A 22625-nucleotide genomic window follows, 5' to 3' on the forward strand; every position below is an offset into this window, starting at 1 on the left:
CTGAGGACTCCCAGATTTAAAACTTCACTTGTCCATGAAGCTCATTGAATGACCTTTGGCTAGTCATTCTCTCAGCCTAACCTACCTCACAGGGTTGTTGTGAGGATAAAATGGAGGTGGGCAGAACCATGTATTCTGCCCTGACTTCATTGGAAGAAGAGTGTAATAGAAATGTGAGAGACAGAAGGTGTCAGTAGCAGAATAAAAGAATTTCAGTCAGCATGTGCTCATACTCAAAGGAAAATGCTTTCCATAGATTCTGAAATGAGCCAACCAGCATGACCAAATGGGCTTCTAGGGGAAGGTAGTTACAAGTGTTAGAGTGATTGCTGAAAAGACCCTACTCCTGATCTACCAATGACAGTATTTTGAAGCACAGGAGTTCACTTTTATTCACCCCTCTCAAAGGCTAGATGCATTGGCATGTGGGGGTTATTTCCTGTTTCCAGACCCCCCATGTACAGCACATTGCAATAGAATGGTCTCCTTCGTTCTTGCAGCAGATTTCATTAATTCTTCTTACAATTCTAGGTTTCTTCTGGCATCTCAGGTGACAAGTGCAATTTCTGGGCTATGAAGAAATTTTTATCCTGCCCTTCTTCCAAGGAGCTGAGGGCAGTGCTCTTTCATTTTATCTTCAGAGCCACTATGTGTTGTAGGTCAGGCTAAGAGAGTGTGACTGGCCCATTGTCAGCCACTGAAGTCACTGACAGAAGGGTTTGCACTATAACGCTGAAATCCTATGCACACTTAAGAGTGATCCCTGATGAACCCAGTGGGACTTAACTGTTGAGTAAGCTGTAAGAAATATCTATTTCCTTTTGCCTCATTTGTGGTGAGATATTGAATGTACTATGGAGAAGTAGCTATATATTGCAGACTCTACTGATGTAATTTTGGATTTTCATCTTGCCCTATCCCATAGGCTGTGATTGGATTCTAACACTTATTAATGACAGAAGCCTTTTACAACCAACAATTAGTTATTTATACTGTATATTAAAATATTATTTCTAATCTAGCTGTGCTTGTTCTTTGTTGCGTGTGATTTGTGACCCTGGATGGGGTTTCGTGTATCAGCAGATGCAATCCTTATGTTCAACACTTCGATGACATGGTCTACAAGAGTTATATTTGCTTTGCTGAAGTCAGGTGGCCTACAAGTACAGAATTTACATGCATTTGTTACAGTTTGTTTATGGTAGTTTATTTACTTAGAAGACATTAAATCTGTTTTAGTTAATGATTTGGAATCTTGTTCTGCCTTTTTCCAGAAGGCATAAGGGCAGGTGGCAGTTAATTATGTTTACGCAAGCTGCATTCAGATGTCACAAACTAACTGAAGTTTATATGTGATGTGAGCCTGTATTCCTCAAGCTTGTGCATTTCCTCCCTCTTTCCCTTGCATGCGAAGCCAAGTTCTGGTCTTTAATCTAAAAGCAATTTGTTATGATGGCCAAACTTGGTCGCTTTAGCAAATAGCATTTTTTTTCTTGTCTGCAAACTGAGATTCTATTCATTCATACTTTGCAACAAAGTGTGGGTAGACTGAAGACTTCCTAAACGAGGAAGTCCTCAAGTGTGTGACATGAGGGGAAGGAGTGCATAAGCCTGAGGGTGTTGGCTCATGTATGCCACTCATTATGGTTTGTATGTGTGTGTTTAAAGTGCCATCAAGTCGCAGCTGACTTATGGCAACCCTGTAGGGCAGGGGTGTCAAATTCAATTGTTTTGAGGGCTGGATATAACATAAATGTCACTTGGTCGGGCTGGGCCATTCATCACCAGTCCAGATAGAGAGTTGGGGGCGGGTAGCTGGCTCGCTCTCAAGGGGCTGGATCCGGCCCATGGACCTTATGTTTGACACCCTTGCTGTAGTGTTTTCAAGACAAGAGACATTCAGAGGTGGTTTGCCATTGCATAGCAGCCCTGGTATTCCTTGATGTCTTCCATTTAATTACTAACCAAGCACAGCCTTGTTTAGCTTCTGACATCTGAGGAAATGAGGATAGTCTGGGCCATCCATGTCAGGGTTATGGTTTGTCTATTACATCTAAATGAAGCTTTCCTTCCAATATGTTTATTTGAAAAAAGTTCTAAAGCCCCTTTTCCATTCCTAGCTACATTTACCTTGTCTGGATAAATAGATCTTGTATTTTTTTCTGACAGTAGTCTTTTATTATTAATATTTATTTATTAAATCATTTATATGCTGCCTTTCCTCTTGGTTCAAGGCAACTTGGAATGTAAGGATTTCTGGAAGAAGGGAACAGGGAAACACCAACTGAGAATTCCTTTTTAGTATAAATGTCCTTGCAGTTCAGATGTGGTGGGCAACAACCAGAAGCCATTTTCAGATTAATGTAGAGATTATGAAAGGACAAAACAGAAGTTCCATTTATACAATTCTTTTTTTATTTCTTATGCTATATTTATCATGTTATATTATGCCCTATAAATATTATACCTTTTTGAAAGTGGTGTTCCTGACTTGACTGCTACAGCAAAGGTAGTGTCAAGTTTTGGTCTTCAGATTAAGTTGATGGATCTGTGAAGTATGTGGCAAACTTGTCAGCGTGGTCAGAGTATGTATGTGACTCTATATAGGTAGTCTGGAAGGCCTGTCACCATACAAAACAATTTAACAGGGTGCTGGCTGTTTGCAGTGCTACTGGCATTGATTGGCTTAAATCCAGGAAGTGGGGATTAGTGGAGTATTATGTAGGAGGTTCAGCACTATTCATGACTTGCCATATTGACACGCTTTTAGTGACTTGTTAAAATAGTAACCTACAGCAGAATGTGATGCACTGTAAAAGTATGTGTTTCAATTTTGAATTAGATGTGCTGACTTAGGGTTGTTGTACAGTTTCATTAATAAAATTAAACACTGTAGAAAATTTATTAAACATTTGATCCCATCTTTCCCTCATTAATTCTTGCAGATGTCTGCTTTCTAGACATTCCTTCTGCGATGCATACCGACCTGTTGCTTGAACCTTGAGTCTGCTCCCCCTTTCAATCCAGGAACAAACTGGAGGGCTGAAGAGCTCTTGTGTTCAAATAAACTCAATAAAGCTCTCTTTTTTTTTTCTCCGCTCAGAAAGTGGTAGGGGGAAGGAAAGTCAGAAACCCAAGACTCTTGCTTTCTGGGGGGATATTTCAATCATGAAATTAGTACAATACAATGATTGAGAGATCTCACTCCATGTGTTGCTTTATGCAATCTGTTTTGTATCAGTCCTGGCTCCCTGAAAACTGATGCAGGGAAAATTGGTGAGAATCAGGCTGGGTTTTGAGCTGAACATGCGTGTCAACTCTCAATCTTCCAGAGAGAGAGATTTCATTGCATCTTTCTGTACCCCCACCCCAAACATCCTATGGGGCCAAACTAGGATTTGAACTGGGCCCTGAACAGGCATACCACTTTTCCTTTTTGTATCTCAATGGTTAGAAGAGATGTTGTGTTACAAACCATCTTAACAAACTAACTGCTGAATTAGTGTTTCAAACAAAAATTACGCTCTACTCATCCTGTGAGTGAACAGGGTCATAGCACTGCTTTGTTAATGACTAGAAGAATATTTCCAAGTACTAGGCATCGGCATTAGACTTTTAGACAAACACATTGTATGCTCATTTTTGAAATATACAATCTTTTAAAGCACTTCCAAAGTAATTATAGAATTCTCTATTTCTTTTATCTCAGTTTTGGATATTACTTGATGGTGGAACATGGGAGAAATAGAAGGCACATACAGAGTATTGCAGACTCCAGGTTCTCGTTTGGGAGTTCAGAAAAACACTGGAGTAAGCACACTGGAGCCAGGACAAAACTTCTCCACAGCCATATCTTCAATGCCTGCTAAAAGTCATGATCGGTCTGTACAGCTCAAGATAAAGCTTTTGGATAACACAGTGGAGGTATTTGATATTGAGGTAAGGAAAACACTTATGCTGCAGTCGGTAAAGTTTTAGATATATTTTTATTTAAAATATTTATAAGTCTGCATCTCTCTTGGGCAACTTGGAGCCCAAGGTGGCCATGAGATTAAAAGCTATATATGTCACAAAAGTTTAAAATATCAGAATATTAAAACTGCCAGCAGAAACCTTATCAGTAATATGCATAAGAGACTCCTGCCCATAAACATCAAGAGGCTGCATAAGTTTCCCTCAAGTTATGTCTTATAGCCCTTGCAAATTTGCAGGGGAGATGGGACTTCCCTAATTTATTCTGGAAGGCTGTTCCATAGGATTGCTACAGAGACAGCAGGCAGAAATGAAACACATCTTTACGGGGCTTGGAATAACCTACAGATGCTGCTGAACAAATTTGCTGCATGGGTTCATATTGGGAGAGATGGTCCTTCAGGTATGTGTGTCACTTTAAAGGTAACACTTTAAAGGTTAGCACCAGCCCTTTGAACTGAGCTTGGAAACCAGCAGGTAGCCACCGCAAAGACTGCAAAATAGGTGTGATATGATCCCTGCAGCCCACCCATGTAAAAAGCAGGCTGCTGCATTTTGCTTTAATTGCATTTTCAGAAACATATTCAGTGTCAGCCTCTGACGAGGACGCTACAGTAGTAAAGCCTTGTGGTTACAGTAGTAAAGCCTTGTGGTTTTTATACTTATAATGTTTAATCCCTCCCTTTTTTTCCCTGTACCCCTTCAATTATATAAATAAAATTTATATATATAAAAAAAAGCCTTGTGGTTACTGTTGTATGGATTAGACATAGCCCCATTGACAGTCTCCAAATAAGGGGAAGCTTGCAGACCAAATATAGTTTATAAAAAGCCCTTTTGGTCAGTGCAGACACCTGTATATTTACTAGTACTGTAAAAAAAACATAGGTCATTGGTTCTTGTAGGTTATCCGGGCTGTGTAACCGTGGTCTTGGAATTTTCTTTCCTGACGTTTCGCCAGCAACTGTGGCAGGCATCTTCAGAGTAGTAACACTGAAGGACAGTGTCTCTCAGTGTCAAGGGTGTAGGAAGAGTAATATATAGTCAGAGAGGGGTTGGGTTTGAGCTGAGTATTGTCCTGCAAAAGTATTGTCCTGTAAGTATCAAGATAATGTGCTAATGAGGGTATGGTATGTTAATATGGAACCATTGTATCCTGAAGTGATCTGTTAATGTGTGTAATCCAAAACTAATCTGTATGGCTATTGTTGAATGTTGTCTTTGTCTGGAGGTTTTTCAGGGCAGGAAGCCAAGCCTTATTCATTCTTAAACTCTCCTCTTTTCTGTTAAAGTTGTGCTGATGTTTATGAATTTCAATGGCTTCTCTGTGCAATCTGACAAAATAGTTGGTAGAATTGTCCAGTCTTTCAGTGTCTTGGAATAAGACCCTGTGTCCTGTTTGTGTCAGTCCATGTTCAGCCACTGCTGATTTCTCAGGTTGGCCAAGTCTGCAGTATCTTTCATGTTCTTTTATCCTTGTTTGTATGCTGCACATTATCTTGATACTTACAGGACAATACTTTTGCAGGACAATACTCAGCTCAAACCCAACCCCTCTCTGACTATATATTACTCTTCCTACACCCTTGACACTGAGAGACACTGTCCTTCAGTGTTACTACTCTGAAGATGCCTGCCACAGTTGCTGGCAAAACGTCAGGAAAGAAAATTCCAAGACCACGGTTACACAGCCCGGATAACCTACAAGAACCAATGAACTCTGACCGTGAAAGCCTTCGACAAAACATAGGTCAGTTTTCTGATGTTTGTAGGCAACATTTTTCTTCAGAAATTTAGGGTGACTCTCCATTGCAAATGGATGTACATTTCCTTTTGTTGCAAACTTGTGTGAGATTCTTCTGTATATCCTACCTAAGCAGCACCTACGTAAAGTTACTAAAGATAGAAGATCTAGCATAACTTCAGGTTTGGTTTTGCAACGAAGTATAGATTTTTATCTTGAATATGTGACTCTTTATAAACATGTTTTCCCACAATGAGAGCTTCTCAGATGTGTCATTCAATGTAGGCAGTTTGGGTTAGATACTATACTAAAGAACACCTCTGCTATTTGATGCAGATCAGTAACTTTAAAGATGTTATGTGATTGAGAAAGAGAGAAAAAAACACCTCTTCTTGTGTTCTGTGTGAATTTCCCCCCTTCCCCCATCTCTTCACTATTTGGCTTTGTGTTTAACATGTCACTGTTACTAACCCAGTTAGAAACAAACAGGTTATCTACATAAAATGCTTTCAGAAGGTGAATTTAATCGGTCTACATTAATCTAACTACATCAATCTACATTACTCAATCTACATTAATCTATCTACATTATTGACAAGACTAGTAGAAGCAGAGGAGAACAAAGAATTTTCTAGAGGTGGCTACTTGAGATCATGTACAAGCTGATATGCCATCAGCTATTCAGGTGCTTCAACTATATACCACATACTCCACCCCTCACAAATGACATAGGAAAAACATTATTACCTCTTGAAAAATTACTGGATATTAGAGTGGTCTGTGGTTATTTTTTCTAATTACTAGGGTTTGTTTAATAACTGCATTGCATTTCAGTTAAATTTGCTCATCTGTTCAGTATGTGAAATTAAAATTCACGGTTAACATTTCTGGGCAGGCTGCATTATTCAGATAAAATTGCTTTGTGTATTTCTTTCATTTTGGAGACTGTTATCCCCATTTGGTTAAATTTAGGGTGCAGTATTCAGATCTTATTGTTACATCAGCATGGTTTGTATGCAACTTCGATAGACCTGATTTGCAAATATGTATGCTTTGTTGTTGTCGTCTTATGTTGGTTTTTACTGTCTGTTTCACTTGAAGTCTTATCTGTATATGCTTGACCATGACTCACCACATTCTGAGGTAAAAAAAGCAGGAACTGATTTTGAACCTTAGAAGGTTCTTTATTGAGCCATTCAGGAAGTAATCTAGAAGTTTTTGCACTAGCCTGTGATTTCCTGTGGGTTATTCAGAAAAACTCAGCTGCTGACTGGAGGGAGATGGAAAAGATAAATACATAAGTGTACAGTTATCATGGAGACTTGCTGCTTGAAAGGCAGCTGGGACAGAGAAGATTGAAAATAATTTCATCAGCTGCAAAGTTACTACTTTGAGAGCCTGTGCTGCAAAGTTACTACTTAACAACATCAGTATACTGAATATAGTAATTTTCTGGTCAGCATTTGACAAAAGGCCAGCATTTCTTACTGCTCCCAAAGAAGGAAACAGGCTAAATTCAAGTTTTTAAAAATATTCTGATTCTTCTTTTGCTCATTCTTCCATCAGGCATTGGTTTTATCATGAAGGCTTTTTTGTATTTTGTGAAAATATTAACAGCCTTAAATATGCAGGATGTGGAAGGATAGGCTGATTTAAATCCCATTAAACCCTATACTACAAGAGTCTAAATGCTGTCAGCATAGTCAGTGTCTTGTTGCCTGAGTAGGGGAAAATAGACAAAATTCCAGAGACAATCAGTGCCAGATGTTTGTCATGACTCTGAGTACTCTAAATATGGCCAGTGAGCTTATTTTTGTCTTCCCTTAGAAGAGAGTTAGTAATTCATGGCTGTGGATATTACAGGCTCTTTTAAAGAAAGCAATTTAGGCTTTCCATTCTCTCTGTTATTTGGTCTGCTATACTGTTTAACCTATTATTTTGTTAATGGCTTTACTTTGCTTTGAAATTGCTTTTGAGAGAAACCATTTTACCTCCCATGCTTTACTAGCTCCACACCTCTGTAGCCACGCAGCTGCTCCCCCCCACCCAGTACAACAAAAGTGAACTTTAGATTTACCCCTAAACAGAATTCTTTGGAATGAGTAGCAAGCTCGGGATTCAGGGATGTCCAATATGGAGCACCAACCAAATGCCTCTGGGGAGCCCAGCACCTATCACTTCAGAAGCCGAACAATGATTTGAAACTCGAATACCATTCAAAAAAAATTGGGGGTATTTTTTAAATTTTTAACTTTATTTTTAAAAAACTGAATAAAACAAGAGTCTAGAACAGAATTTGTGCTTGTATATTTTGTTGTTGAAGTATTTAGCAAACTAACTATATTCTAGACAGAAAAACATTCCATTTTACAAACTTTTTGGACTTTTGGCCGTGTAAAAGACAGGTGTTTTTTTTACTCAGACGAATACACTCTGACAGCTTCTCCAGCCACTCCTCCTCCTTTGGGATTATATTTTCCTTCCAATTTTGGGCAAGTATTGACCTTGCTGATGTTACTGCATTAAGCACAAATTCATGAACTTCTTTCAGAAGAAAATCCAAGCGATTCAACAAGAAAACCTTCGGGGATAATGGTAACTCTTTATACCTTGTGAGATAACCATAGCAATCATACACCAGAATTCCACTGCTCTGCTGTATTCCCACCATAAATGTATAAAATTTGCATTAGCTGTTCCACATATTCAGCAATCCCCATTGTGTGTGTGTAAAGTGCCGTCAAGTTGCAACCGACTTATGGCAACCCCTTATGGACTTTTCAAGGCAAGAGACGAACAGAAGTGGTTTGCCAGTGCCTTCCTCTGCATATCAGCCCTGGTATTCCTTGGTGGTCCCCCATCCCAATATTAACCAGGGCTGACCCTGCTTAGCTTCTGAGATCTGACGAAATCAGGCTGTACCATGCTGCCTTCCCTCTCAATCCCTATTAGCCCCTTGATAAAGTTTTGCCAATTTAGAGGTGACATTCAAATTTGTCACTTCAGCTAACTGAAGCAATAGGCTGCTACAATGAAGTCATCAATCTGAGTCTGTTGTCAACTTGCTAGATGTACTTAAGCAATCCTTGCAGCCTAGAGACAAGATTAGCCTACCTTACAGTGTTGTTGTAAGGATTATAGCAAGACAATGCATGTGAAGATCTCTGCTGGCTCAGACTTTTAATCCACATCTAGTCTATTCTGTTAAACGCAGTGGCCAGCCAGATGCCTCCAGGAGACCCATAGACAGGATGCAAATATGGTAGCTGTCCAGTATTCTTCCTCTGCCAGCATCAACTGATATTCAGAGGTCAGTTTCCTCTGAACATGAAAGTTCCATTTAGCCAACATGGCTGATAATATTTGATGGACATATTCTTGAATTTGCCTTTTAAAAAGTAATTGACGGCCCTTGTAAGGACAGAAAGGTGGGATATAAATTTTGTAAATAAAAATAAAATTTAACATACCAATACTATTAATACAGCTCTATACAGTGATTCTGAAAATGTTCGAGGCATTCCACATCTCAGGCACTGGAGTTTTTAAAAGCATTTCAGCACCTTTTAAAAAAATCTTTAACTTTTCATGCCTTGGATAGGAGAAGGAAGAAGATCTGGAAGGAGGAACGGGAAAGTAGCAAATGAGCATCTCTTAATTTGTGGTCATCAAAGTTCTTTTAAGAGTTTAGGGTTGCTTTTTAAAGGCAGAAAGTAGGTTACATTCATACTCAAGTGGGTGTAAGGAAGGCAAATTCTAGAGCAGGTCTGACTGTGTATTTTTAAATTCTGGGATATAACTGTCCCCTAAAAACAGTTGCTGCAAGCCCCAGGATGGAGTTGCTCACATTGCTTTTAAGCCATAATCACGCTCCACAAAGAGCTCCATTTGGCGATGTTGCTTCAGGTTAGAAAAAAGTCCCAAAGCTACACTTGTGTGTATCTGTGCTCCACTATACTCCAGTCTTTCTCACCCCAACCCAGTATTGCTCCTTCCCCATCAGTTCCTCCTGCTGTGCCTTTGTGACACATCGTATGAGCTTAAAATGACATGATGTACAATAGTCTGGGTCTTGCTGTCCCACTTTCTATCAATCCAAGTAGAAACATGGTAGGAAAACTTTGATAAAGCTTTAAAGCATGCAAGATAGTTTGTATTTTTCTCTGCTGAAATCTTGAACTTCCCAATTTGTGAAAAGCAAACTTACCTTTTTATAGGTGGGTGCTCTTTTTATAAGTTGATTGTGGAGCTGCCTGAATAGTAGTCCCTTTGTTGCTAAATATACTGTGCAACTATATGTTTCTGTTATTGTACTAAAATAGAATCCCACTCGCTATGCCTACTGTGTTTCGTGAGCATCAGTAGGATTATTTTGTCCTTTCTATTATTTTTAATATTTTATCCTCCTGTTTAGTCTGCCAGGGGCCTTTACAGTGTCTTAGAATAGAACTGTAAAGCAAGAGTAAAATGACATGACATTGTGACAGTGGGAGAGACTTTGGTAGAAACTAGTTTTATGTGCTGGAGAAGAATGTGATTTATGAACAGAATTAAAATGCAAAACTGATAATTTGGTTTCAGCATGTCATCTAAAATAATAATTCATATATGGATCCTATAGACTTCTTTAAACTTGTAGAAAAATTCAAGTAGTGCTTATATTTAACAAATGTGTTTGACAGTAGTTTAGAATTAATTTTTATAATCTCGTTGAGTTTTTCATAGGCGTTATAACATTCTGGAATTTCTTTGGGTGTTTGAAATTTTTTATACACAGTTACGATGTGAGAGTTTTGAGAACAATTTAAAAACTGAGGTAATAGAGCATGTTGTATAATTCTCTGGGAGTCTCTAGAATAGCCTGGGAGACCAAAATGGCTGTTGTGAATACATTTGCATGCTTATCCAGCCATCCTGTGGGGATATGTTTTTTTTTTTTTAATATAAATTTTATTGGGTTTTATGATAGAAATTTTCCATTGCATTAAACAACATCTATAACAATATCAAATTTCAATTCTAACCTAAAGTTGTTATAATTCCATATCATATAATAAAAAAGAGAAAAGAAAAAAGAAAAAAAGAAATGGAAAATTTTTTGACTTCCCCTTCACCTCTATCTGCCTCTTAATAAAAAGTTCATCCCGTCATAGGTAATCTAATCTTAATAAAATATCAATACCATATATAAAAAACCATAATCTGTTAGTAAATATAATTATGCTTATTCAATATAAAAAAAATCAAAAATAATCCTCTGGATCAGATTAGAAAATATTCTTCCATTCTTCCCAATTTTAACTCATATTCACAATAATGCATCCACGCCCCCCATTCCCCCAAAAACCGAACGTCATTTTCTTCATTTAGAATAGCTGTGAGTTTTGCCATTTCTGCCACTTCAAACATTTTAACAATCCAGTCTTTTTTCTCGGGAGTTTCTAGCCCTTTCCATTTCGCTGCATAAAGCAGTCTCGCAGCTGTTGTGGCATAAATCAAAAAAGTTCTTTGTGTTGCTAAGTCGTCTGGAATCATACTCAATAACATCATTTCTGGTGTTTTGGGTATATTCTTTTGTAGTATTAATCTCAATTCATTATAGATCATGTCCCAGAAGTCTTTGGCTTTGTCACAGGTCCACCACATGTGATAAAAGGAACCAATTTCTTTGTTACATTTCCAACAAGTAGGGGACATCGTTTTATAAATCTTTGCAATTTTCTTGGGTGTTAGATACCATCTATACATCATTTTATAAATGTTTTCTCGCACTGACTGTGCTTTTATTCCTTTTAAATCTTTAGACCATAATCTTTCCCATTTATTTAAAACAATATCATGTCCCACATTTTGAGCCCAATCGATCATAGTTGGTTTAATCGTGTCCTGCTCACAGTATATTGTTAAAAGGAGATTATACATTTTAGAAATCAGCTTTGTATTATTGTCTAGTAGAATCCTTTGAAAAGGAGATTTTTCTTTAGAGAAACCTTTTTTTGCATCTTGTACAAAAACTGATTTGATTTGGTAATATTGAAGCCATTGTAAATCATCCTTAAGAAGTTGAAAGTCTTTTAGTGAGCATTTCTTTCCTTCCCAATTAATTAGATCTTGATAAGTAATAAATTTGTCTGGTCTAAGTGGGCGCAAAGTTAGCATTTCTTGGGGCGATATCCACATCGGTGTTTCTGGTTCCAAAATGTGTTTATATCTCATCCAGATACGAAGTAGAGAGGACCTGATTATATGATTACGAAATGTTGCTTGTAATTTAATTTTATCATACCACAAATAACCATGCCATCCACTTAAGTTATTATAACCTTCCAAGTCTAACAAACGTACATTTGACAAATTCATCCAGTCTTTTAGCCATACTAAAGCTACCGCTTCAGCATAGAGTTGAAAATTAGGCAGTGCTAAACCTCCTCTAGTTTTTAGATCCACCAAGTATTTATAAGCAGTCCTTGGTTTTTTTCCTTGCCAGATGAAGTTTGAAATGTCTTTCCTCCAAGTTTCAAAATATTTAGTTTGTGATATTATTGGTAAATTTTGGAATAAGAAGAGCATCCTCGGTAAGACATTCATTTGGATCGTTGAGATACGTCCCATTAATGACAATTTTTTGTTTGACCATATAATCATATCAGTTTTAATCTTACCCCATAACTTGAGGTAGTTGTTGGTTAACAGATCTTTATTCTTTGCAGTAATCCAAATTCCCAGGTATTTAACTTTGTTAGCTTTCTCCCAGCCAGTATATGATATAAATTCCTGTTGTTGTATTTCCGATAAATTTTTAAATATTATCTTTGTTTTTTCTTGATTCACTTTAAAGCCTGATACTTTTCCAAAATCATCCAAAGTCTCCTGAAGTATATTCATTGACTGTGTTGGGTTTTCCAAAATTAGCAGTAGGTCATCCGCGAATGCTCTCAACTTAAATTCATGTTTTTTAATTCTTAGCCCGCGGATGTCCTCCATACTTCTTAGTTTCACACATAGCGGTTCCAACACCAACAAAAATAAAAGTGGAGACAAGGGACATCCCTGTCTAGTCCCTTTCGTGATTTGGCAGTTATCTGACATTGATTCATTAACCAAAATTTTAGCTTGTTGGGAGGTATAAATAGCCGATATACCTTTCTGAAAACGATCTCCAAAGTTCAATTTATCCAAAATCCGTTTCATGAAGTTCCAAGAGACCATATCAAAGGCTTTTTCTGCATCCAAAAATACAAAAGCCGCAGTTTGTTGAATATTCTGGTCATAATATTCCAGTGAATCTAGTAAAATTCTTACATTGTCTTTTATTTGCCTTCCTGGTATAAAACCTGCTTGGTCCTCATGTATAAGATCCTTAATAAATTGCTTTATCCTACATGCCAAAACCGAAGCAAAAATTTTGTAATCCACATTTAAGAGCGATATAGGTCTGTAATTAGATGTTTTTTCTGGATCTCTTCCTTCTTTGGGTATCAGTGATATAAATGCGTGTGACCAAGTCTCCGGGGATGTTCCCTCGTCCAAAATTGCATTGTAAAGTGAACCAAAAAATCCAACCAAATTGTCACTAAATGTTCTATAAAATAGTGCAGTAATTCCATCTGGTCCAGGTGTTTTATCCGTTTTTTGTCTCAGTATTGCTTCTTGTATTTCTTCCCTTGTTACTGGAGCTTCAATACATTCTCTCTGGGTCATTGACAAAGCTTTCATCTGTATTGAGTTTAGAAATTTATCTATTTTCTGTTTTGGAGTATTTTCTTTCTGATATAACTTAGAGTAAAATGAAACAAATTCTTTCTGAATTTCTGAAGTTGAATAGACTGGTCCTTTAGCAGTTTGGATTTTTGTTATAATCTTCTTTTGAAATGAGTCCTTCAGTTGTGTTGCTAAAAATTTTCCTGGTTTATTTGCATATTCGAAATACTTTTGTTTAGCAAGTTTCAGATTTTTATTCATTTCCTCCATTATTACCAAATTTAATTGGTGTTTAGATGCAGAAATCTGTATTTGAATTTCTCTTCTCTCCTCTTCCTGTGTTACCATTACCAATTTCTGCTCCAATTTTTGTAAATTCCAAAGTATGTTGTTTGTAAATTGCATTTGAGTCTTCTTCCAGGCCGAGTGTTTCTGTATCATAAAACCTCTCAGAACAGCTTTGAATGCGTCCCAAACTGTATTTAAAGAAGTTTCCCCATTAAGGTTAATTTCAAAAAAGTCTTTCATTAAAACCTGTAATTCCTTTTGTATCTTGTTGTCCTTTAACAGTTTATCGTTCATTCGCCATCTAAATGCTTGTTTATTGTTCCAATCAAAGGTAACAGGATTGTGATCAGAAAAAGTTCTAGGTAAAATATGAATTTTACGTAGTTGCGTGAAAATTGATTTACTGGCCCATATCATATCGATTCTGGAGTGTGAATCATGTCTTGCTGAATAAAAGGTGTATTCTTTAGCTGTTGTATTCATTGTTCTCCAAATGTCTTGTAATTCTAATTCTGAAGCCATGGCAAAGAAAGTTTTAGGCAAGCATCCATCATTGATATCTTTTGCTTTTGATTTTTTGTCCAGGGATGGGAGAATAATTCCATTGAAGTCGCCCATCAATAAAATTTGGTCTTTTGCGTACTGGGCTATCAGGTCATGTAATTTTTCATAGAAGGATTTTTTCCCTTCATTGGGTGCATAGATTCCAACCACTATTGTCCTTTGTCCCAATATTTTAGTTCTGATAATTACAATTCTTCCTTCATTGTCTTTATATACTAGTTCTGGACAGAGACTGGGGTGGGCATAGATTACCACTCCCTTTGTTTTAGTTTTAGCAGAAGCAATAAATGCTTGTCCAAGCACCTGTTTCTCCAAGTATTTTTTATGCTTTGAAGCTATATGGGTTTCTTGTAGGCAAATTAGGGAGTATTTATATTTCTGTAGATATTTGAAGATTCTGGCCCTTTTAGTTTTCTCATTCAGTCCATTTACATTCCAAGAAATTGCTTTTGCCATAATGTAGTGTTTTTTAGCAAAATAAAAAGTCTATAGTTTGGTACCACCTTCTGCACCCTGCATCCTGTGGGGATATGTTAACTTGCTTTGGGTTCAAGAACAAAGTTGTGTATGTGGGCAGTGAACTGTGATTCTCCTCTGTGAAAAGCCTGGAATAGTAAAATCAATTGTAAAATGTCATTATTGGTATGATATTATAGTTATGGAGCAAAGGATTGGAATTCAGAGAGCGACATCAGGCTCACCCCAAAATGTGGAACTTAACTTTATCTTCTGTATGGCTGAACTCTTAAGTCATAGGCTGCTGTTTCTGAAATTATTCTCTGTTGAAGACAGCCATGGGATGGTGCTGCTGAGAAAAGGAGCCATGCATTCTCCTTGGACATATGAAAATAGTTGTGTGGTTCTCTGTATCATTGCCAATATCTAATTTGGGTACAGCCTTATAAACACTTTGTAGACTTTAGCTGTGAGCCAGAGAACTTGCAGGAACAGCAGAAGGATGTACATATCTCTGGAAAGGGATACATTTTGTGTATTTGCTTCTGGTGAGCAGAGGGTAATGAATTGGTACCCGCCAAACACTTCTGCTGAAGAAATGTTTTCTGTCAGTACAGTGAGACTTTCTCATTCTCCTCCTCCATACAGCCCCAAATGCCCCCCTAATGCTGCTGCTGGGGTAGAGGGACTCCTAGGAACAGAATAAGAAGAGAGTTGAAGGTCTGCAGTTGGAGGGGAGAATTGGTAAAGATTGCTCATCCAGCCCCTTTCATTGGTGAAAATCCACCACAGGATCCACCCCAGTGCTTAAGGTTGTGAATGTACTATTGAGTACAGGCTTTACCTTGTGCATTCTCTCAGATCAAAATTCTGTGCCAAGAGAAGCTAAATTCTTACAGCATGAAGCTGCATGTTAATGTTGCATGACTTATTCTGCAAACCATGGGCAGGGCTTAATTTGAGACATAGCTCTCCTGGGATCAGCCGCACCCTACTTTTGGTTGTCCTGGAACGAATTTGCATTGCTGACCAATTCTGACCCAGCAAGCATATTTGCGAAATAAAACAGTCCACTAGCACCTTAGACTAGCACAATTTATTTCCGCATAGGTTTTTGTGCTTCAGAGCTCACTTCATCAGATGTATGAAGTGTTTATATAAATGAGCTGACCTACTGGAGATACAACAGAAAGGTGGCCAGCAGGGCAGGGAGATAATCACTTCACTCAGTTGGTGAGGGCCACTCCCAAGGCAAGTAGGATTAACATAAAATCTAGTACAGGATGAAACAAGATAAACTGATACTTTAGGTGGTTACAGAGTTACAGCTGATCTAATTAACATATGTAAAAAGTGGAATATGCAGTTAAGCGAGGAATCCCAGTTCTTTGTTAAGACCTGGGTGGGGGAATAGTCTTGAGTTTATTGTGTGTGTTATGTGCCATCAAGTCGCTTCCACCTTTAACAGCCTTGCTTAGGTCTTGCAAAATGAAAGGCATCCTTTATTAAGTTAATCAGTCTCATGTTGTACCTTCCTCTTTTCCTACTGCCTTCAGCTTTTCTTAGCATTATTGTTTTTCCCAACGAGTCTTGTTTTATCATGATGCGACCAAAGTATGATAGCCTCAGTTTAGTCATTTTAGAATTTACTAATGAATTCTAGTTCATCAATTTCATGTTGGATCCAACTACCTACGGTTTTTTTTTGGGGGGGGGTGAGAACAGTGACTCTTAGATCAGCAACAGAATATCATAGATTAGAAGCTGCTACAGTGGTAGTTCAGTTTTTAAAGTGCTTTAAAAAACTTTGGGATAGTTAAGGAAACAAGGCTGACCAAAATAATCTCACCAGGTGCCTAAGTGTGCTATGTAGGCTCAAGCCCTATATAGGGCTGAATTTTATTTTGGATTCTTCTACACCTGCTTAAAATTTCTAAGCACTTGGAATCTTACTAGCCCTATTTAGTACTATTAAGTTAGATCCTGTTGATGAATTAAGTGCTGGTTTGAGGTAATTTGTCGCTTAACATTTAAATATTTCAATCGTGGAAGTGATTGAACTAAAGTGAACTGAATAAGAACATTTTCAGTCAGAAAATTACAAATTGTTTTACTCAGGGAATCCTGACACGGTTTGCAGCTTATCTGGCTATTGCCGTAATAATAAAATCATTCATACTCGGGGAATGACAAAAACAGAAGAAACAGGGTTGCTTTAATAGCGAGGTGAGATGTAACACTGGCAGACGGGCTATAATGACTGAGAAATATCAATCAAACTTCAGGGAATGCCTATTAACATAGCAGTCATTCAAGTTTATGCCTCCACTACAGATGCTGATGAGGAAGAAATTGGAAGCTTTTATGCAAGTGTCCAGGAAGAAATTGATGACACACCTAAACAAGATGTAGTAATAATCATAGGTGACTGGAAAGCAAAAGTAGGGAACAAAGAATCAAATATTGTTGGCAAATTTGGGCTAGGAGCACAAAATGAAGTAGGAGAGTGACTCATAGTTTTGTGAAGACAACAGTTTGTTCATTGCAAACACATTTCAGACAACCAAATAGACGATTGTATATGAGGACATTACTGAACGGCCAATATAGAAATCAAATAGATTACATAATTGGAAGCAGATGATGAAGAAACTCTATTATCTGGCAAAGCCCCACCACTAGCTTCTGAGGCCTTTTCCTCTTCAGTAGGTTCTTTGGCAGGAGGCTGTTTAGCTGGTTTAAAGAGCTCTGAATCATATCTTCTTAGGAATTGTTCAGCCTTGCTGGTATGTGTAATTTTAAATCTTTTAGCCTTGAAGAGAAAAGAGATGCCTTGAGGAAATTCCCATCTGAATTGAATCCCGTTGAGTCTCAATCATTCTACAATCTCTGAAAAATGTTTTCTTTTTCCAAGCAATCTTCCTGGAATTTCCTTCATCAATCTCAGAGGGGTACCCTCTATTCTAAGTGGGAGTTTATAGTGGGTGCTGAGAATAAGGTCACGATGGCTCCTGGAAAAAAGCTGCACTAGACAGTCTCTTGGTACTTTGTTTTTGGTTGCAAAAGAAGAGTTAATCCTGTAGGCCATTATAATCATCCCTTCAACAACTTCCTCTTCTTGCAAAAAATCTGCCAAAAGTACTTTTAGATATCCTTTTAAGTCTTTTCCTTCTATTTTCTCCTTCAAACCACGAATATGAATAGAATTTTCCTTAATCTTGAGTTCAATCATTGCCATTTGGCCATCTCTTTTTTCATCTTTCTCCTGGGATGCTTCCAATGACATTTCCAAAGTGTCCACCCTCTTTTTAATATCCTTATTCTGTTCATTTTTTAAAAGCTTGGTCTCCACTTTATTCTGACGCACAGTCAAGGACGTAATTGAGTCTTGTAAAGCTGTTATTGCAGCTGTGTTTTGTGAGATGGTCATTGAATTTTGAGAGATGGCAGCAGTGTTTTGACTCAGTTCCTGCTTCATTTCTGTAACCTCCTGGTATGTTTTAGTTAAGAGTTCATGCAAAGAATTGAGAGTCACTTCTGGCTTTGGTTTAGGAGTCATCCTTGCTGCAACAGGTATTCCTGAAGAGGGTGAATTGGCTGGTGTTATTATGTTAGAGGCAGAAGCTCTGCATTGCTGAGGGATTTGCTATACCTGGAGCTGTTTTGAGTCTTTGAGGAATTCCCTGGAATGCGTCTCCTTTTTCTCTCCCATTGATCCTAGGAGGTTGAATAGAAACAAATTTGTAATCCACGGGGGGGGGGGGGTAAAGTTTCTTGCTTAGCCCATTAATTTGGGAATATTAGTAGCGATTAAAAAAAAATCAGTTGAAAAACTGACCTTAGAGAGAATTCTCACATTAACTTCATTACTGTTAATATTTCATGCCAGTAGTTTTTCCGTCTTAGGTTTTAAACTGATGTTTCAGCCGCTGACAGAAAACTTTTTCAAACTGCGTCACAGATGGTAGAAGGCTAGCAAAAAGCCAAGTTTCGTTTCAAAGTTGCGTAATGAAGTTATAGTCAATTTGAGAGCTGTCTTCTATAAAGATAAAACTGTCATACACCTCAGTTTTGGCTTTAGTAAAAGTATAATCAAATAAAAGTGAAACTTGCTGTTTTTACAATCGGAGTCTTTCCACTGCGTTTCCCGGCTGCCGCTTTGAAGATGGCGCCCGCTCCATGGCTAAGTCCGTCAGAGCGACCACCGCCAATTTCTCGGCGGCTAGCACTACAATGACGAGCCACCTGCCCGCGACCGATTGAGCATCTCTTAGACCGAGGAGTGCCGCTTGCCAGATGGTAGGGGGCGAGTTTCTAGGCCCCGGACAGCTTCCAGCCGGAGTGCAAAGCTTCACACTTCCAGTGATGGATCCGTTCCATTGTTTTTTCTTATCAAAAAATAATAATAATTTATTAAAAAGAAAGAAAGAAACTCTATTATCTCTGCTAAAACTAGACAAGGAGCCAAATGTGGTACAGACCATGAATTGTTAATATTGAAAATTAAATAAAGCTGAAGAAAAACACCAAAATATTCATAGTGCCAAAATACAATCTAAGCAACCTTCCTGAATAATTTAAAGACCATGTGAAGAACAGTAATGTAAGTTCAAGTGAACTGTAATGTAAGTTCAAGTAAATGTAAACCAGAACAACTATGGGTGGATTCTAGAGATATTATCAAGGAAGAGTGTGCAAAGACTATTCTTGTAGCCAAATGAAATGAAAAGTCTTGATGGATGACCGAGGAAACTCTTAAAATTGCTGAAGATAGATGAGAAGCAAAAGTAAAAGGCAACAGAAATAAAAGTCTAAATGTAGTGTTCCAGTACTTGCACATAGAGACAAAGAGAGCTATTATGATAACCTGTTAAAGAAATAGAAGGGAACAACAACAAATGAAGAACAAGAATCTGTTCCACAAGATCCAAGAAATCAATTAATTTACATTCCAATTCCAAAAACGGAGACGTCAAAGACTGCAGCAATTATCAGACCATCGCATTAATTTCTCACACAAGTAAAGTATTGCTCAAAATCTTACAACAGATTGCTACCATATATGGAATGAGAAATGCCTGATGTTCAAGCTAGACTTGGAAGAACGCTAGAAATCATATTGCACATTTACGTTGGTTACTGGAGCATACGAGCAAATTTCAGAAAAAAATCAGCTTGTGTTTCATAGATTACAGCAAAGCTTTTTACTGTGTGAGTCTTGAAAAGCTGGTTTTAAAGGAGATGGGTGTGCCACAGCATTTGATTGTTTTGATGTGCAACCTGTACTCTGGACAAGAGACTACTGTTACGACAGAATATGGAGAAACGCAGTGGTTTCCAATTGGCAAATGTGTCAGACAAGGGTATATTTTATCTCCCTGTCTCTTCAATCTACTCGCAGAACATATCATAAGGAAAACTGGATTAGATTTAGATTAAGGTGGAGTGATAATTGTGGGGAGGAACATTAACAATTTGAGATATGCCGATGATACCACATTACTGGCAGAAAATAGCAAAGATTGAAATGAACTGGTGCAAGTTAAAGCAGGAAGTGCCAAAGCAGGACTACAGCTGAACATCAAGAAGACAAGAGTAATGACTACTGGGGAATTACTTTAAGGTTGTCAACTTTAAGGTTGACAATGAGGAAATTGAAATTATTCAAGACTTTCTATTCCTTGGCTCCATCATCATCCAAAAGGGAGACTGCAACCAAGAAATCAGAAGGCGATTGTGACTGGGAAGGGCAGCCATGAAGGAGCTAAAAAAGTAGATTCCTTTGAAATGTGGAGTTGGATGAGAGTTTTATGGATACTACGTACCACCAAAAAGACAAATAAGTGGGTTCTAGATCAAATCAACTGAACTGTCCCTAGATGCTAAAATGACTAAACGGAGGCTGTCGTACTTTAGTCACATTATGAGAAGGCAAGACTCACTGGAAAAGACAATAATGCTAGTAAAAGTGGAAGGCAGCTGGAAAAGAAGACCCACCCTGAGATGTATTGACTATAAAAAAAGCCACGGCCCTCAGTTTTACAAGACCTGAGCAAGATTGTTAATAATAGGACGTTTTGGAGGACATTAATTCATAGGGTTGCCATGAGTTGAAAGCGACATGACGGCACTTAACACAAGCCCACATACAGAGACATAGGAGTTAGCCCCTTCAAATAAAGTGGCTGATTAAAAATTGAAACTTGAAATGAGTGTTGATTCTTTTTGTATTTGGCTTGTAGTTTTTGAGCCTTTAGAAGTTACCGGTATTTGCTATCAACCCTGTAAAACAGTAGCTTAGAAAAATGACCAAACATCAGGTACAACTTCTCCGCAACCCTGTAAGCTCTAAGGGAGTAGCTACCTCAGCTTTTGATTTGGTGGGAATCATGGTATTATGTTCCATGAGAAGAGAATTTGCCTAGAATGAATTAGTATATAAATATGTTTTGAAGTATAGGTAAGTAGTTTGACTGAACATTATGGTGGTATAGTTAACTAAGAAAAGGAATAACTGAAGTTAACCCAGATCTTATGTTCTTCAAAGTCTGAGTTGAGTATTCTGTTAATATTGCATTCTTATTTCCTAACACTAGAACTGCATTCCTGTAGAATTAAAGCAATAATGCTAACAGCTGTAGAGAGATTGGGTCACTGCTCAAGAATGCAAACTGTTCGGAAAGCATGAAGGTGTTGTTAGTAAGTCTTTAAAAGCTTTATATGTGTAGTAAACTAGAAGTGGGATATTGTATATGAAAGTGATTATGTTTCTAGAAAAGTAAGTTACATGTTGTTCCATTACTAATGCCTGAACCACTGTAAAATCTCTTCAGATGGTATGCAACTGTAATGCAATAGAAGCTATTGCTTGCCTCTGAAAGGCAGAAAAATGGCTCCAGATGGCAGAAATGTAGGATCAAGGAGTCTTTTGCTGTTGGTGCATAGCATTAGGTTACATTGAGCACAAAGCTAAGAGAATTGCCCTTTCTTGAACCCTGTGGCCCTCTGAACTTGCACCGAAAGTTTCCAGTCATACCTGATGGCATTGGCTTTTTAGCCAGTGGAACCGAGGATAGAAAAACTTGTCAATTATAGGAAGTGGGCAAATGGAAGGAATAAATGACCTTACTCTTCGTAGGAGACCTAGAACGTATATCCTAGTTGGCAATATGAAAATTTTCCTTGTGTGTGCGCTCCTACTCCTTCAGATGTGCTTTTTGGGACTGGTCAAGTTAGGCAATCTTCAGAAACTGGTCAAGAACAGTTTTTTCTGCAACAGGGTGGAGTATAACATTATGCAAAGCATACGTACATAGCAGCTATATGCTGCTGGTGGAAAGGAAGTTGGCAGGAGAGAGTTTTGGAACAAATTGGTTGGATCCAAAGGATTACTTGTTCTGTTATCTTTCCATCTCTTCCTTACTGCTACAGCCTGTTGTCTTCTCCTGCTGGTGGGCGAGAGGCTGAGTTGGGAGCTCTCAAGAACAGCATGGGGTTTACATTTGGAGGGTGGGATTGGTGAAAATGGTGGAAGAAGACTTTGGATCTAGTTCTGTGTTTTTGTGATTTGGGAAACCAAAGATTTAACCAGGGCAGAGAAGTAGTAAGGGGTTTTGATTGACATAGATTTGAATAAACGTCCTCGTGTTTTTAATTGCTTAAGATTTTTTATGTTATCTACAAGTTGAAAACTAATGCTTTTATATCTGTTTGGCAGTGTGGCATATTGAAGGTATAAATACCATTGTTGATAAACAATATTTCTCATTAATAAATATGATTTTGCTCTGTCACCCAATTGATGTAGAAAACACAATTTCAAACATTTTTTAAATGTTGCCCTAGAAAATCCTTATTCTAGTCGCTCTGGGCAGCTTCAAGTTAAAAGCATGTCCTGGCC

At 37.9% G+C, this 22625-nt stretch overlaps 1 protein-coding gene across 1 annotated transcript in view; it reads left to right on the plus strand.

The window, feature by feature from the left end:
- Nucleotides 1-22625, plus strand: part of FARP2 (FERM, ARH/RhoGEF and pleckstrin domain protein 2) — a 92971-nt gene that overhangs the window by 1563 nt on the left and 68783 nt on the right. The window contains exon 2 of the mRNA XM_056849619.1: nucleotides 3710-3939. Within this exon, the coding sequence (XP_056705597.1) occupies nucleotides 3736-3939 (204 nt within the window). The 5' untranslated portion in view covers nucleotides 3710-3735. The remainder of the gene's footprint in view (nucleotides 1-3709; nucleotides 3940-22625) is intronic.

Source organism: Euleptes europaea, chromosome 5 (genome assembly GCF_029931775.1).
Source record: "Euleptes europaea isolate rEulEur1 chromosome 5, rEulEur1.hap1, whole genome shotgun sequence".
NCBI lineage: Eukaryota > Metazoa > Chordata > Lepidosauria > Squamata > Sphaerodactylidae > Euleptes > Euleptes europaea.